This window comes from Clupea harengus, chromosome 13 (genome assembly GCF_900700415.2).
Source record: "Clupea harengus chromosome 13, Ch_v2.0.2, whole genome shotgun sequence".
Lineage (NCBI taxonomy): Eukaryota > Metazoa > Chordata > Actinopteri > Clupeiformes > Clupeidae > Clupea > Clupea harengus.
In genome coordinates, this window is record NC_045164.1 from 13,231,037 (window position 1) to 13,250,153 (window position 19,117).

General features: G+C 39.9%; 1 protein-coding gene across 1 annotated transcript; it reads left to right on the plus strand.

Annotated features, from left to right (window-relative positions):
• The first annotated feature begins 3,457 nt into the window (after window positions 1–3,457).
• Window positions 3,458–13,780, plus strand: LOC116223158. The gene is made up of 8 exons (XM_031578762.2): window positions 3,458–3,730; window positions 4,038–4,113; window positions 8,027–8,251; window positions 9,852–10,166; window positions 10,303–10,593; window positions 12,248–12,571; window positions 12,786–12,926; window positions 13,099–13,780. Exons 1-8 carry the CDS (start codon window positions 3,458–3,460, stop codon window positions 13,605–13,607), a joined length of 2,154 nt encoding a protein of 717 aa, XP_031434622.2. The 3' UTR covers window positions 13,608–13,780.
• The last annotated feature ends 5,337 nt before the right edge of the window (window positions 13,781–19,117 follow it).

Genomic DNA, 19,117 nt, shown 5'->3' on the forward strand with positions numbered 1-19,117 from the left:
AGATTGAACACAGTCAGCCAGGAATCTGCCTCTTGGAGCATATTTGCTTTGTATAACATGAATTAATCAGTATCATAAATGAATCAGCATCATAGCTACAATGTCATATGACGTTACATTTATCACAATTACCTAGCAAAGCTTAACAGCATTAAACACATTGCCCAGAAACAGCCACAGAGAGTAACGGCAGGTCATTCATCTCCTGATGATGTAACGGACGTGAGACAAGGTGAGCTCATGGCAACAAAAGTTACTCCAAGCAATCATTTGTAGCAGTTTCAACTGAAAGGAGCTTAACGCGGCTGAGCGGTAGGTGTTAGCTGCTGGTAGGCTAGCTGCAGTTGGAAGAAGGTAGCTAGCTAGAAGGCTAGCTCTCGGGGCTACGAGCTTTTTAAAAAGACTGGAGCAAATGACTCCTTAGAATATGCTACAAATAGACCTACTGCAAGTGCAGTATGGTATTACTAAGGAAGGAGTGAGTCTTTAAAAAGACTGTTTATAAAGCAATGAATATCTGAATGATAGAGGAAACAAGATAAATCGAACAAACTCTGCAGAGTGTCGTCTCAGGGTCAGCGCTTACCATGCCTGCGTTTTTTTTTATACTCGGAAGCGTAAGTGCAACTCGCGTTCAAATGATAAGAGTCCGTATTGATTGGTGGATCAGGAGCAAAACAGTATTTGATTTGTTTGAGTCAGTCCAGCCCCTTGCATTTCGCCTCTGATAGAGCTTTCACTAACCAGTGACAGGTCGGCGGTCGTTTTTTTTTTTTCTCCATCTGTGACATCGCGCCCCCCCTGGAGAGTGTTCGCGGCCCCCACTTTGAGAACCACTGCCTTAGGGTTTAACTCCAGTACCTCGGCAGTCCATCACTGTTTAAATGTCAGCAATACTGGAGGTTAAATCAGAGTCATTACATTTGTTATTACATACAGTAAGTGGCACACAAGAACAGGTTGGCATTCAGAACCTTTGATATCTTGTTTTCACTTCACCTGAAATTACCTGGAACTTCACAGCACAAGGACACTTATAATGGGGTTGTGTACACAAATAGCATGCAAATTAAACAGGTACAACTTTTTTTCAGGCAGGTGTGTATGCGATCACATGGATGGCACTGTTGCTTCTTCACACAAACCTGCTCATGCATAAAAATCACCAGACTGACTGGCTTTCGAAGCCTGAGGTGTGTCCACATCATTTGATGAGAGCAGTGGCGGCTCCTGAAAAAAATCATAATTCATAATTCCTTATTAACACTTCTGCAAAAGCCATCTTACTAGTTGCTTAACACGATAGGTTTCAACAAAAATTCTGGCCTTCTGATAGGGAAGGGAATCTTCTTAGCTGTTATGCTGACCTTTCAATGCCTATGTGATATTTAGTAGTTTTGGATTGGCATAGGCTGCCTTTGGAAATGAAATGGTTTTAATTCAGGTGGCATTTGTGCCTAGACAACAGATCCCACCAACTAAGCCAGAGTTCATTCACCTCAGTTCTGTGAACATCCTGAGATGGAGCGCTACTGAGGGTCCTTCCATGGTGGAACACTGCCCTCTTGTGGTCGAAGCAGAAAAGAAGCAACACTGCTCATTACACAAACTTTATATATGGTAAAAATAAGTAATTTGTTAGAAATAGACCTAAAATAGAGAGTGAGTTACAGGGAACAGAGGGTTCCCAACAAACAGTAGCTCACAATTTTTGAAGTAGACAGCATGCTATGTGGTTTGTTCCCCCTTCACTGCAGAAAAGGAAGTCATAATACCTGTTCTTTCTACAAAATTCTCACACATCTTAAATTGAAGTGAAACACAGGCTAAAGACAGTTTATATTAAAGTGAAACACAGGCTAAAGACAGTTTATACTATTCATATGTCACAGCTGGAATGCAACTCAATGGAAAAGGGAGCTTAACACACAATTAGCCTGACATCTGAATGATGTTCATTTTTTCTGACAGCAGATGAAACATTGCCTTTTAATTTTGCATTTACTGGTTGATACTTTTTGCAACTTATATTCCCCTCAGTTGACTGATTATATGATATTCAATTTCTATACTAAGTAATGATGATCATATTTATCTATTGATAATTTATCATATCTATACACGAGAGCAAATTCCAGGTAGGTATAAACCTACTTGGCAATAAATACAATTCTGATTCTGATTTGGTCATTTATACTTGGTGATAGTTATAAAATAGGAAAACATACTGTATTTGGTACTATCAGACTCCAATAACTGGAAGAACAAAACTCAGAGAACAGGTGAAATAAGATGATGTCATCATGTGAGTTAAGAGGTAGGTTAGTAAGTTAAAATAGTCACAGTTACTTTGTTCCCTCATCTGTGAAGTTCCGCAGTGATACGTGGTTTTTGTTCCTCTTTGGTTTTCAAGAAAGCCTGTCTGTTCCCTGTTTAACAATAGCATAGTCACAACCCTGATAAACAAAGGTTTTTATGATCTCTGTCAGTTTATCTAAAATGGCTGCCTTGCCGGTACACAGGATTACACTTCCAGTTATGTGGATGATTCATGCGCAGTCAAAATGAATGGAGATATGGAAACATGCCTAGAGGTATGGTAATGTGTCATTCAGTTTGGAGAACATGTTCCTAATTCTGTCTCGCCATATATTTGTGGACTTTAACAAGTCTATCCTGCTTTCAGGTTGTTCCCAATCTCCAATACTCGTGTTACAGGAGGAGCCTGAGCTGCATCCCAGCCAGTATCCCTCCCTCGACAGAACATTTGGATTTCAGTTTTAATTACCTAAACATCTTGGAGAAAAGTGTTTTCCCCAGACTACCATTACTGCATCATCTTGATCTCACAAGGTAGAGGGTTTCTTTGTTTAATTTCATTTCTTGGACAGGAATATATCTACTAAACTGACAATGCAGACAAATTATGCACAATGTGAACATTGTTATTTGATACTGATTCTGTTTTGTTAGTTTTTTTCAACAGATGTCACATCCAACACATTGACAATGATGCTTTCTTTAATGTAAGAAATTTATCTGTTTTGATTCTCACCGGACATCCAGTCAAATATTTGGGAAGAAGCAGCATTAATGTTTTGTAAAATATACAAAAGCTTGTCCTAGTAGACATTGGTCTGCTTTCCTTGGACAGTCTGAATTTACAGAATTTAACAAACCTAAAGGAATTAAAAATGGGAACAAACTGCTTATTATCCATCGCCCTTCCAACCTAAGCCATCAGCTTCAAAGGACTTCACATTACTGGACCTTCATACTAACAACATATCTGCTATCAGGGCTGATCACACTTCTGTTTTGAGTGAGATGGGTAGCAATATCACTTTAATATTGTCCAGAAACCCAATAGCCTTCATAGAAACAGGGGCATTTAAAGGCCTTCACCTGGAAGAGCTAGATCTACGTGACACCTTCAGCTCATCCACGATGGTTAGAGATGCTACTGCTACACCTTAAGAAAGGAGTCCCCCCAATTCAGCTTTGCCTTCACGAGCGAGATTTTGAAGCAGGCAAGTTAATCACCTCCAATATTGTGGACGAAGGCATCATAGGTAGCCGCAACGTTATCGTGGTGGTGACTCAGCACTTCATAGACAGTTCCTGGTGTCGCTTTGAGTTTGAACTGGCACAGTCCTGGCTTGTCTTGGGGCGAAATACCAGCATCATCATCATCATTCTTGAAGATGTGGAAGATAAGAAGATAAAGAGAGTGTTTCGGACTTCATAAGTATCTGAAAAAGAACACCTACCTCAAGTGGAAGAGGAACGCACTAAGCAATGTGAGGTTCTGGACTCGTCTCAGAAAAGCCATTATATTAAAGAAATTACTTTTGTTTTTTTACTTTTATAAGAAATTAACCATTTTTTTTACTTTGAATTACAAATTCTAGCCACATATCAAACTTACCAAACTACAAGACATCTTACCTGGTTCTGAAACAGGTTGATGATACATGTGGATCTAATGGTGTGATTGTGCGGATCTCTTTGACTTTGTTATGTATATGCCATTCAAGAGACTTTCAGCATCTGAAAAGCCACCTCTGCAGTGGTTCATGGTATATGTTACCTTCTGTTTTTGCCATGAATATTGTAAGACTCCAATGGAAACGTCACACAGAAATACTTCAGTTGTATGGGGGAGAGGTTGGGGTTGGCTATAATAATTAAATCCTGTTGAAATGATCAAAAAACATGAATACATTTAAAAAATGCTAAGCTCTAGTTAGATAGTTCCTGCCAATGGCTGAGACTAGTAAGAGATTTGAACTTGATGTTGTGGCATACTGTTGTTTGACTCTTATTACTTTACAACCTTCATACGTACAGAAATCCAAACACCAAATTCAGTCCATAATACAGGAATGATTATGCTAACTGAAACAAGCCTGTTTTTGTTTTTTAAATAATAATTCAGTTCCTTTAATATCCAGAACAAGAAGTTCCAAACTGAACAAACAAACTGGAGGTTTAATTGTTTCAACAATCATCTCTTAAAACATCTCTATGTATCTATGTTCAGATGTTCTATGAAAGCCTTTTTCATCTTTTAAACATTCTTCCTTTCTGCATGAACATTCTTTGTATGATGTTTGAATGATGTTCTGGCTGGGTCCAGTGCATGGTGACACTCAAAGCAGCTACGGACGAGAGAGTTATTCTGTTTCATCATGAATGCACAGTGCAGATTCTTGGTTGTTATAGTGATTGTTTATCATGAATGCACAGTGCAGATTCTTGGTTGTTATAGTGATTGTTTATCATGAATGCACAGTGCAGATTCTTGGTTGTTATAGTGATTGTTTATCATGAATGCACAGTGCAGATTCTTGGTTGCTATAGTGATTGTTTATCATGAATGCACAGTGCAGATTCTTGGTTGTTATAGTGATTGTTTATCATGAATGCACAGTTCAGATTCTTGGTTGCTATAGTGATTGTTTATCATGAATGCACAGTGCAGATTCTTGGTTGTTATAGTGATTGTTTATCATGAATGCACAGTGCAGATTCTTGGTTGCTATAGTGATTGTTTATCATGAATGCACAGTGCAGATTCTTGGTTGTTATAGTGATTGTTTATCATGAATGCACAGTGCAGATTCTTGGTTGTTATAGTGATTGTTTATCAGGAATGCACACATGGACGGATTGTGAAACCATGGGCCCCTGGGCCTGGACATGTAAAAGGCCCCCCACCTTTGCGCGCGCCCGCAAAAAATGTTGTGCTCGCAAAACATTACTTAAATGTAATGACATTTTTTTCAACAGCACAATAACTAAATTCACCTGTACCTCAACAGGATTTACAGCGCATATACACATTTTCTAACACAGCGCAGGTACACTCAATTGAAACCTACAGCAAATTAACAAAATACACCGCTTTCAACCACAAATAAGAGATTCATAACAGCGACTTCACGCAGAGGCTCTGGCTTAGGGGCCCCCTGAGCTCATGGGCCCCTGGGCCTGGGCCCAGTATTGGTTGTTATAGTGATTGTTTATCATGATTGCACAGTGCAGATTCTTGGTTGTTATGTAAGGCAGGGGTCTTCAACCTTTTTCAGCCCAAGGACCCCTTGGCTGAGAGAGACACTGAGCAGGGACCCCCACCCCCGCCGCCCCAAATTTGGGCCTGATATTCATATAATTTATTTGGAACTAAGTGTCAGTCACACACAAACACTCCCCTACACATGTTTGAACAGAATTACAAATCATCTGTGACACACAACTCGTTTAAATTTATTCTGTTTATTATTGACATCTTTTGAGAATTCATCATTCATGTCTTTGGCAACAACATTCTCCCTATGAAGCATGCAGTGCGTCATACATGGCTCTTGCACCGTCTGTGCACATCGCGACACATTTTGGCCAGGGTATATCATGTTCACGGAAAAAATTGTTGATCACTTTGAAAATCTTTTTACCTCCAGGGCAGCTGCTTACAGAATAGAAATTCCTCCTGCATCTCATTTTGGTCGACAAATCACAAAAAAGCTAAAAGCTGAGCGTCGTTTGACACATCGGTGGATTCATCTAATTGTAGTGCAAAATAATCTGCCTTCGGGAGTTTTGCGACTAGTAGTGCCCTCCCATCAGCTGCCAATTCATAGGGCGGGCATTGGGATGCTTTTCAGTTTTTTTACGTACTCATCCTTCCCAAACATTGTTTTGCACATATCACTAGCTGTTGGCAATATTAAACTTTCCGCATGGCTGTTTGGTCTGAGCGACACATAATGAAACTTATAGTGCTGTCAAACGATTAAAATATTTAATCGCGATTAATCGCATTTTTGTCATAGTTAACTCAAAATTAATCGCGATTAATCGCAAATTTGTATCTATTCTAAATGTCCCTTTGTTTATTTATTTTTTCCATCATTTTATTTTTATTTTAATGCCCTTATCAACATGGAAAAGTGGAATTGGCTTGCTTTAAGCAAATGTTTTATTTTATTGAAAACCAACATTCCCAAACATTGCCATTGGTAAACAAGGACTCAGCCTATAGTGCAGTTAAACCATGGCTTAATATTTTATTTTTTCAAGTTTGCTGGGAACATAGCAGTCAGGCCTCTTATTTCAGAAACAATGAACCGTAACAGTTAGGTTACCAATAAAAGGTAAGCCTACTACTTCTTTGATTTCAGCCAGCTGCCTGTTGACATTTTCAGACAACAGTGAAGCTCGCTTCTTTTGCACAACACAACTTTTAAAAGTAAACTTTCCATTCAGAAGCTTTTTATCGTCCATTTCGCCGTATCGCGCTCACCATTCACTCAAACCGTAACGTTAGCCTACTACACAGTTTGCGAGGCCAAAAAGAACGTTAATCTAAAAAAAAAAAAAATAATTATAAAAAAAAGAAATCGCGTTAATCTCGCGATAAAAAAATTAACGGCGTTAAAATGGGTTTGCGTTAACGGCGTTAATAACGCGTTAAACTGACAGCACTAGAAACTTAGTAAGAGGCTTTTAAAGCTAGCTCGCACACTTTGGCTGATTGTCTCATCAAGGTCTGCTGGCCCTCAAGATTTTAAACGGGAAATATTAAATGTTTTTTTTTTCTTTCAAGTGAGCACGGGTTGTCTTTGAGTGTCGTTGCAGCTTTGATGGTTTCATAGGTTCGTTTGACAGCACAGAAGAGCAAACCACGCACACTGCTAATTCTTTACCATCGGTCTCTTTGTAGGTGAAGGCAAACTTCAGATAATTCTCTGAATATTTACGTGTCTTCTCCCGTTTGCGCTTTTCGCTGTTCATGGAAGGGGTGTTGGCATCCTCTGAAGGTAGATCATCTGAACCGCCATCAGTGGTGTCTGACGAGGAGCTTTTGTTCCGAGAAATTACAAAACGATCAATTATTTCAAATTGTATGGTTATTGCAGGTAACGTCTTTTGGCACCAGATAGCTAAATGTAGCTAAAAGTGCATATGTTGCCATTATGATCAAATGATCGCGTGAAGACTCATGGGTAGCCTATGTATCATTTTTAAGGAATAGAAAGCAATTTTTACGTTCTGTTTATGTTTATGTAGTCTTGGACGTTTTTAATTTTTGGAAGAGGGAAAAAATGCTTCAGATGAAATCATTTGGCGGACCCCCTGCAGTACCTCCGCGGACCCCCTGGGGGTCGCGGACCCCCGGTTGAAGACCTCTGATCTAGGCTAATATTGAATTACAGGTAGCCTACACAGTAAAAATAAAAAACAAGTTAGACAGAAAGACTTCGATTTTTATTTGATGATATAACAGGCTTGTTTAAAAAAAAAAAAAACAAGTGTTAACATGGCCGAGGATATTAAGAGCACTGAAAAATCCTCCTGAAAAGCGGGGTTCTCGGTTCTGTTGAAAGGTTGTTGATATTCGAGTGCTCACATAGGGGATTTGTGAGCGCCTCACCTTCAATATATGCTTTTGATAGACACAACATTTACAAATCAGTGATTTATGATTTACATGAGAAACTATCATGTATATATTTATTTCTAGGTGCTACGCAAATCAGGGTGGTCAATGGGGACAACAGCTGCTCTGGAAGGGTTGAGATCTACCATCATGGTGAATGGGGAACCATTTGTGATGATTCCTGGGATCTCAGTGATGCTGAAGTGGTGTGCAGGCAGCTGGGGTGTGGAAAAGCGCTCCGTGCCCCTCCAAAAGCCTACTTTGGTCAGGGAAGTGGGAAGATCTGGCTGGATGATGTTCAGTGCTCTGGTACCGAGAGCTCTATCACACAGTGCTCACACAGAGGATTTGGAAATGAAACTTGTTCTGCCAGTGAAGATGCAGGTGTAGTTTGTTCAGGTATGACATATACACTGTTTAAGGTATATATATATATATATACAATATATACATTGTTTAACCCTACTTTGTGATGCATTGTTAATGCAGTGAAGTGAGTTAAACCAGTGAAAACAGTTGAACCCCATTTCACAGTATTTTTATAATATAACCATTATTAAGAGTTGTGAACATGATTGTGTAAGACAGGGGTCTTCAACCTTTTTCAGCCCAAGGACCCCTTGGCTGAGAGAGACACTGAGCAGGGACCCCCACCCCCGCCGCCCCAAATTTGGGCCTGATATTCATATAATTTATTTGGAACTAAGTGTCAGTCACACACAAACACTCCCCTACACATGTTTGAACAGAATTACAAATCATCTGTGACACACAACTCGTTTAAATTTATTCTGTTTATTATTGACATCTTTTGAGAATTCATCATTCATGTCTTTGGCAACAACATTCTCCCTATGAAGCATGCAGTGCGTCATACATGGCTCTTGCACCGTCTGTGCACATCGCGACACATTTTGGCCAGGGTATATCATGTTCACGGAAAAAATTGTTGATCACTTTGAAAATCTTTTTACCTCCAGGCAGCTGCTTACAGAATAGAAATTCCTCCTGCATCTCATTTTGGTCGACAAATCACAAAAAAGCTAAAAGCTGAGCGTCGTTTGACACATCGGTGGATTCATCTAATTGTAGTGCAAAATAATCTGCCTTCGGGAGTTTTGCGACTAGTAGTGCCCTCCCATCAGCTGCCAATTCATAGGGCGGGCATTGGGATGCTTTTACGTACTCATCCTTCCCAAACATTGTTTTGCACATATCACTAGCTGTTGGCAATATTAAACTTTCCGCATGGCTGTTTGGTCTGAGCGACACATAATGAAACTTAGTAAGAGGCTTTTAAAGCTAGCTCGCACACTTTGGCTGATTGTCTCATCAAGGTCTGCTGGCCCTCAAGATTTTGCACAGAAGAGCAAACCACGCACACTGCTAATTCTTCACCATCGGTCTCTTTGTAGGTGAAGGCAAACTTCAGATAATTCTCTGAATATTTACGTGTCTTCTCCCGTTTGCGCTTTTCGCTGTTCATGGAAGGGGTGTTGGCATCCTCTGAAGGTAGATCATCTGAACCGCCATCAGTGGTGTCTGATGAGGAGCTTTTGTTCCGAGAAATTACAAAACGATCAATTATTTCAAATTGTATGGTTATTGCAGGTAACGTCTTTTGGCACCAGATAGCTAAATGTAGCTAAAAGTGCATATGTTGCCATTATGATCAAATGATCGCGTGAAGACTCATGGGTAGCCTATGTATCATTTTTAAGGAATAGAAAGCAATTTTTACGTTCTGTTTATGTTTATGTAGTCTTGGACGTTTTTAATTTTTGGAAGAGGGAAAAAATGCTTCAGATGAAATCATTTGGCGGACCCCCTGCAGTACCTCCGCGGACCCCCGGTTGAAGACCTCTGGTGTAAGATATCATGTTCATATTTGCATTTCTTCAATTTGCAGTTGATTCCAGCATCCAGCTTGCCAATAGCAGTGGTTACTGCTCTGGAAGAGTTGAGATCTACCATAATGGTGAATGGGGAACAGTGTGTGATGATTCCTGGGACATATATGATACTGAAGTGGTGTGCAGGCAGCTGGGGTGTGGAAAAGCACTCCATGCCCCTCGAGAAGCCTACTTTGGTCAGGGAAGTGGGACGACCTGGCTGGATGAGGTTCTCTGCTCTGGTACTGAGAGCTCTATCACACAGTGCTCACACAATGGATTTGGAAATGAGAATTGCAATCCCAGTGAAGATGCAGGAGTGGTCTGTATAGGTGAGTCACAACTATGTCCGATTTCTACTGGTCAGTTTATAATGGATGGATGGATGGATATTCATTTATTAGACCATATATGAACCAAGAAAACCCTCTTTCTCATTCCTGGTCTTGGTGTTTATCTCCCTTACAGGGAATATCAAGACGCCAACACTTGCCCTCCTTACTACAAACACAGCTCTTTTACCTGGGGAGTCAGCAGAGTTCAGATGTGCCATAACATCACATAGACCGGTGACTGCAAACTTCCGACTGTATAGAAATGAAATATATATGCAGACCAAGACTGCAGACCAGAACATGATGACTTTCAGTCTTTCTAGTCTGGCTTCCTCAGACCAGGGCAGCTACACCTGTGATTACTATTACCAGGGGACACTCACTATCAGCTCTTCCAAGAGCAATGCGATCACAATTACAATTGGTAAGTGCATGCAAAATTATATTTTATGTATATATTCCAGCACATGATTATTGTCTTATAAGGTTGGAGTATCAACCTGCTCAAAGTCGTGCACAGATATTTTGGAGGGCCGCTGTTCAAGCTAAAAAAGGGCCGTCTCTCTCACTGACAGTTATTTATAAAAAATTAGTAAGTACCTACAGGAACACACTGAATTAATGAATTGATTAATTTTATGTTGCAAGTATGTTTCGAGCTATAGTCTTTAATAATAACCCATAGTCTAATCTATGTAGATGTTGATCAAGCTGATCATTTCCCATGTTTCATCAGTCCATGGCCACAGCCCTATCAGTGAAAACCGGAGTTAGCTCAATTTCATTGACAAGGCTAATTTTCACCAGACTAGCTTGTCAGCAAACAATGCTGAGGCTTAGGGCCTGTACCCTTACCTGGCAGGGGGCAGGGTTTTTGTGCGGTCTTGTAGAATTAGAACCCAAATGCAGTTGATGGGCATAGTTACAACACGCTTTTCATTGAAAATGAATTAAAATGGTTAATATACGTATATATATATATACATTTCAGAAGTAGTAATAGAAAAAAGTTGTTCAGAGGGCAAAGGGTCAGGTGCTTGACCACCACCTGGGATCTATCTGTGAACGTTCCTGAGCTCCACCTGGGATCTATCTGTGAACGTTCCTGAGCTCCACCTGGGATCTATCTGTGAACGCTCCTGAACCTGTTGGTCATTGCTGCCTGGCGCCCCTCTAACAGTGCCAGTTGCAAGGTCGTCAACCAGGAGCCACCCATCGTTGTTTTATCACTGCAGGCATCATGTGCTTGTCAGAGAGATCAGCTGTGTTAGCTCTACCCAGGCCCCACACCAGTAGATCTTTGAGCACTAGGATATTTTCTTTGCCCACAGTGAAGGTGATACAGTCGAATTTGCTTCCTTTATGAAGCATTTATGGAGATTTGGTGACTTTTATCTTTAATCCTCTAACCTTTACAAAAGATGTGCCGTACATGTCGCTGTTTAGAGTATGCAAGTAATGTGATGATAATGAAGAGGATCTCAAAAGCAGCAATACAGAGAATGGGTGAAATAGATAAAATGGTGGTGGTATCATGTTAAAATGAAAGGTTGGCTCTGGAGTACCTGACAGCTGTTTGAGGTGTTGCTCCAGTTGGTCTTTGGAGATGTCCAGTTTTCCACTCTTTTTTTCCTCCAGTAGACTGCAAGCAGACTTAAACAGGTCTTTAAATAACCCCTCTTGATGATTACATGAGTTTAGAGTGAAAGTAATGGACAAGGCTGCTCAAGATCTATTGATTGAACCTGGGCCGCTTGATTTTTCACTTCTTGCCTGGGCTCCCTTTGCCTTGCCTCTCGCTTATTGCTCCCATCCTGGCTGTGATGATCTTCCTCTAGATGTCCAGGTTCTTTGGCACTTTGGTTCTCAAACTGGCAAAGAACCCTATTTGTCTGACCTGCAATATCATGTGAGCTTGGCCTTTGACCCACACTATGCAGATAATTAATTTAAGGGAAAAAAGTCTTCTTCAGAGGCCTCACGACTTTTAGCACAATGAGTAGTATGTCTCAATATGTTGTATTTGTATACATTTATATAATGGAGCTGTAAAGTGATTTGCATATGATTGTTTCCAGTGAGCCTACATGTACCTCGTATCAACTGCACTGCTCCAGAGGGAGGGCTGTCCTGGGGACCTTCAGGGCTGGAGATAACTAAGGGCTACAGCTTCTCTATCACCTGTTCCACTCAACCACAGTTCCCTGGTGGAGTTTTCCATCTGAGTTTCTCTGGATCCAACAGCACCATGACTCAGCCTGCTACCAACCACTCAGCTTTCTTCTACTTTCCAGCAGCAGATTATTCCCACCAGGGTAACTACAGCTGTGTGTATCATGTGGATTTACCATCTCGGCACTTATACTCCACGGAGACAGAGAAGCTAACTGTCACCATAAGAGGTACACTAAAAAACTAAAATGGGAATATGATACATATATATATTAATACACATAATTGTATTGTTTTATATACTGTATATTAAATAACCCTCTTCATAATGCCTGAAGCCTACATTCAGTGGAACTAATGTGATTCTATTACATGGTCAGTAGTAGCTGAACTGATGATATGCACTTGTATGTATGAATGGTGTTGAATGATTGCTCTCCACAGAATTCATGGTGCCTTTCATTGCTGCTGGAGTGACAGGTGGTGTAGTATTGCTACTGTTGTTTGGCTTGGTCTGCATCTTTTGGGCTCGGAGGAAACAGACCAACAGAAGGCAGACAACTTGGAAGCACATAAGAGGACAATGTAAGTTTTGATTTAGAATTAGATTTTCAACATAATATGGATTAACTACAGATTAGTAGTTAGCCTTTTCCATCACAAATATTTCATTATAAGCATTCAAGGATTACAAATAATAAACAATTAAAAAACTTTTTCTATTTCTTCTCTATGCTTTCTGCCTATTATGTCACAGCTAAATTGAACACACATGGGAAGACCAGATTAGATCAGAATGAACAGAAGAAAGGTGAGGACGAGGATGGAGAGGATAATGCCAGATTAGACCCAAGGGCAGAAGAGGATGACTGTGAAGATGAAGACCAGGATGTAAATGTAGAAATGGAAGATCAAGATAACTGTGAAGATGAATACCAGGATGAACATGTAAATGTAGAAATAGAAGATCAAGATGACTGTGAAGATGAATACCAGGATGAACATGTAAATGTAGAAATAGAAGATCAAGATGACTGTGAAGATGAATACCAGGATGAACATGTAGAAATGGAAGATCAAGATGACTGTGAAGATGAATACCAGGATGAACATGTAGAAATGGAAGATCAAGATGACTGTGAAGATGAATACCAGGATGAACATGTAGAAATGGAAGATCAAGATGACTGTGAAGATGAATACCAGGATGACTATGTAAATGTAGAAATAGAAGATCAAGGTGACTATGAAAATGTAGAAGACTAAATGGAGGAACTTGACGCAGGTATATTTATATAGAATATTTATGGTAACTGTTAATATGAAACAATATTTGACTTAAACATGGATGATGACCGATGGGGGTTCTTACTGGTGGCTTCCTAGTGCCAAACACAAAAACATTTTGCCTATTAAAAAACATAATGCAATTCAGAAAAGAAATACGAAAAAAGAAGCAACAATTTCGAAAACGACAGCTATATAAATCAAATGCAAGCATTTTTATTTTTAATATTTTCAGCTTAAATTGTAAGCTTAAATGAATACTAAGACTCCTTGGATATTTCAAGTGTGTGGTTAGCATATGCATTAAAGAAATTATATACTTTTTTATTTTACTTTTGTTAAGTTATAGAGTTCTGGCTTGTGTGGAATATTTATTTCTGTAAATGTATGTTGTGCATCAATACATCTAACATATATTCATGGTCATACAGTCTCTTTGCACCAGTGCTGCTTGAGTCTTTATGTAGTAGGTGACTCCTTTTGTTAAATGCTGTCTCAGCCAGTGTGGCTTTTCTTGAACTCACACAATCCTGTAATAAAACATGCATAATAGAGTTATTTACATTAGTTAAATAAACAATTCAATTAACTCAAATAAACAATTTTCTATACGAGTGAAGTGAATCACATCCCTGTCCTTTTAGTTCTACAGCACTTGCCACATTTATTCATCATTTGGATTTATCATCTCGTCACTTCTACTGCATGGAGACAGATAAGTTAACTGTCATCAGTAGAGGTACAGCAAAACATCAAACATTAGAAACATGGGACATACTGTACATGTTTCAGTCTTAATCCAGAATGCTGAGAGGACATTCTGTAATGACATTTTTAATGAAAGGAGAGTGCTAGAATTGAACAGCAGAACAAATGGGGAGAAACTATCCAGAAAAGAGTAAGCCATGATCATTTATAATATAATTTTAAGATAGACACCCTGAAATTGTTTTTTTGTTTTTTTCAGAATGTAGACTGTGAATGTGCTCTGAATACAGTAGATCAATCATAAGTGGTCTAAAGCTATGAACATGGTGAGAGTTTTGAGATTTCAATTTACCAGGTGATCGTGTGAGAATTACCATTAGGTCTACAGTAAGGTCTACATTTGGCCAAAATTTAAAAAAAAATCATATACTACAACTGGAACTAGCTTTTGCGCAAGGGTTAAAAATGGTGGCTGATGCCATTCGTAAAATGATTTAATGATGATTTATTATACTATTGCAGTTTCCTGGCTAACGTTGAAAGCTAATGTTTGACAATGCTTAGCTTAACAGAACAACCATTAAACTAGTTAAATGCCATATAGTGTTATCCTGATGTAAAGCCTTTTTTTAAAGAGTTATGTTAGTCCAAATCAATCACTGATATTCTCAAAAATGGACATTAAGACACATACGGTGGTCTGACTCCACGATAACTACATACTATGTCACTCTATGTCAGAGTTATGTCAGACTTCGTACATGTCATTGATGACCCATGTGCAGGTAGCCAATTCGATTTGTTGTTCAAGTTTTAAGTCTTGTGCTGTAAAGTTGTTGTTGTAAAATTTCACTGGTGGCATTGCTAGCATTCTCGCTCTATGACTAGCCAGTAACGTAATTTTGGATGGAGTGTTGTTTTCAATTGTATGCTGTGTGTCCATATGACATTGATTTTGTATATTTCCATATACTATTTGAATACTTTTGATATGACATTCATTTTGTATATTTCCCCACTGTATGATCTCCATGATGAAATATTTGGGCATTTAGATATAGTTTAGAACAGAATGTTATTAAGGTAATAATCCAGAGCAGAAGAGACGATAACTGCTGCAGGCGGACCAGATTAATGCCCATGCTAATTAATTGTAGAATTGATGACTCATTGTGCAGGCAATAAAAAACGCAGTCCCAGTCCTTCCATTGCAGCCCAAACACAACGCAGGTTACAGTACTACAGTACAGTTGTCAAATATGATGATAATTGACATTTACGATATAGACAATCGTAGGATATGTAGTATGTTTAAAGTTTTAAGACATCTGTTATGAGTCACTTTAGATACAATTTTACACCTATTAAAAACACTTGCATTATGTGTAAACACATAGACAAAGATTTCAGGCTTCTTTAGGAATGATGTTTAATGAGATACAATTACAAACATTTACATATTATGGTACCTTTACAGTAATGTTCATTTATGTGCACTGCCCATGTCAAATGGATGAATGAATGAATACATAAATACACAACATCTTTTAAACATCATTTACAGTAGCCTACATGTCATCTATTTCATAGTGGCGCACCGTATGCGGGCCTGAACAGGGCAGTGCCTCTTCTCCGGCTCTATTTTCCCGGGGAAGACACTCGCCCTGATCTTCCATAACAGGTCTGCTGCAGCTGCTTAACCAGGAGCGGCGCCATGGAAGTCAGCAAGAAGTGGGTTGCTACGCAACAATCCGTTGCGCGTTGGAGTCCTGTTTGTCCTGTCGGGATTTATTTTTCTATATATTATCCCTTACATCAGAGGTCTTCAACCGGGGGTCCGCGACCCCCAGGGGGTCCGCGGAGGTACTGCAGGGGGTCCGCCAAATGATTTCATCTGAAGCATTTTTTCCCTCTTCCAAAAATTAAAAACGTCCAAGACTACATAAACATAAACAGAACGTAAAAATTGCTTTCTATTCCTTAAAAATGATACATAGGCTACCCATGAGTCTTCACGCGATCATTTGATCATAATGGCAACATATGCACTTTTAGCTACATTTAGCTATCTGGTGCCAAAAGACGTTACCTGCAATAACCATACAATTTGAAATAATTGATCGTTTTGTAATTTCTCGGAACAAAAGCTCCTCGTCAGACACCACTGATGGCGGTTCAGATGATCTACCTTCAGAGGATGCCAACACCCCTTCCATGAACAGCGAAAAGCGCAAACGGGAGAAGACACGTAAATATTCAGAGAATTATCTGAAGTTTGCCTTCACCTACAAAGAGACCGATGGTAAAGAATTAGCAGTGTGCGTGGTTTGCTCTTCTGTGCTATCAAACGAACCTATGAAACCATCAAAGCTGCAACGACACTCAAAGACAACTCGTGCTCACTTGAAAGAAAAAAAAAACATTTAATATTTCCCGTTTAAAATCTTGAGGGCCAGCAGACCTTGATGAGACAATCAGCCAAAGTGTGCGAGCTAGCTTTAAAAGCCTCTTACTAAGTTTCTAGTGCTGTCAGTTTAACGCGTTATTAACGCCGTTAACGCAAACCCATTTTAACGCCGTTAATTTTTTTATCGCGAGATTAACGCGATTTCTTTTTTTTATAATTTTTTTTTTTTTTTTTTTTAAATTAACGTTCTTTTTGGCCTCGCAAACTGTGTAGTAGGCTAACGTTACGGTTTGAGTGAATGGTGAGCGCGATACGGCGAAATGGACGATAAAAAGCTTCTGAATGGAAAGTTTACTTTTAAAAGTTGTGTTGTGCAAAAGAAGCGAGCTTCACTGTTGTCTGAAAATGTCAACAGGCAGCTGGCTGAAATCAAAGAAGTAGTAGGCTTACCTTTTATTGGTAACCTAACTGTTACGGTTCATTGTTTCTGAAATAAGAGGCCTGACTGCTATGTTCCCAGCAAACTTGAAAAAATAAAATATTAAGCCATGGTTTAACTGCACTATAGGCTGAGTCCTTGTTTACCAATGGCAATGTTTGGCAATGTTGGTTTTCAATAAAATAAAACATTTGCTTAAAGCAAGCCAATTCCACTTTTCCATGTTGATAAGGGCATTAAAATAAAAATAAAATGATGGAAAAAATAAATAAACAAAGGGACATTTAGAATAGATACAAATTTGCGATTAATCGCGATTAATTTTGAGTTAACTATGACAAAAATGCGATTAATCGCGATTAAATATTTTAATCGTTTGACAGCACTATAAGTTTCATTATGTGTCGCTCAGACCAAACAGCCATGCGGAAAGTTTAATATTGCCAACAGCTAGTGATATGTGCAAAACAATGTTTGGGAAGGATGAGTACGTAAAAAAACTGAAAAGCATCCCAATGCCCGCCCTATGAATTGGCAGCTGATGGGAGGGCACTACTAGTCGCAAAACTCCCGAAGGCAGATTATTTTGCACTACAATTAGATGAATCCACCGATGTGTCAAACGACGCTTAGCTTTTAGCTTTTTTGTGATTTGTCGACCAAAATGAGATGCAGGAGGAATTTCTATTCTGTAAGCAGCTGCCTGGAGGTAAAAAGATTTTCAAAGTGATCAACAATTTTTTCCGTGAACATGATATACCCTGGCCAAAATGTGTCGCGATGTGCACAGACGGTGCAAGAGCCATGTATGACGCACTGCATGCTTCATAGGGAGAATGTTGTTGCCAAAGACATGAATGATGAATTCTCAAAAGATGTCAATAATAAACAGAATAAATTTAAACGAGTTGTGTGTCACAGATGATTTGTAATTCTGTTCAAACATGTGTAGGGGAGTGTTTGTGTGTGACTGACACTTAGTTCCAAATAAATTATATGAATATCAGGCCCAAATTTGGGGCGGCGGGGGTGGGGGTCCCTGCTCAGTGTCTCTCTCAGCCAAGGGGTCCTTGGGCTGAAAAAGGTTGAAGACCCCTGCTGTAGAGTGCAATGCTGCTCCTTGGTAATCCAAGCCATCTCCGGAGGTGTTTGCTGACTTTCCTCTCCAAGGTCTCAACTTTTGAGATAGGGACCGCATAGACAAGGAGGGGCCACAGGATCCTGGGAAGAATGCCATGTTGGTAGACCCAGGCTTTAAACTTCCCAGGTAGGCCTGACTTGTCCACGGATTTCAGCCAGCCATCCAACTCAGTGCAGGTCGACTGGATAGATGTTGTGTCTCTCAGAAAGCAGCCAAAAACCTTGCCCAAGCTCTTGACTGGCTTCCCTGTGATAGTTGGAATGGCTGTGCCTGTGATGTTAAACCGGAACTTGTCCTCCACCTTCCCTTTCCTCAGCACCATTGATCTGGATTTGGCGGGTTTGAAACGCATCTGGGCCCACTCCACCAGCTTTTCAAGTCCCTTCACAATCCACCGGCAGCCTGGGACTGACTGTGAGGTCATCCATGAATGCCCTGATGGGTGGTTGCCGTTGTCCGGAATTCTTGCGGGGCCCACTGCACTCTGGCTCAGCAGACTTAGTGAGCATGTTCATGGCTAGGGAGAACAATGTCACAGAGATAGTACACCCTGTGATGATACCGATCTCCACCTTGTGCCAACTGGATGTTATTGCTCCTGAAAAGACCCTCATCCTGAAATTGCTGTAATAATCAGCGATGAGGTCTTTACACCTGCTGGGTACATGATGTTTTCTCAAGGTGAGCTGAACCAGCTTGTGTGGAATGGAACCGAATGCATTTGCCAGGTCAAGCCACAACACTGACAGGTTGCCCTTGTTCTCTCTGGCCTCCCGAATGAGCTGTGTCACCAC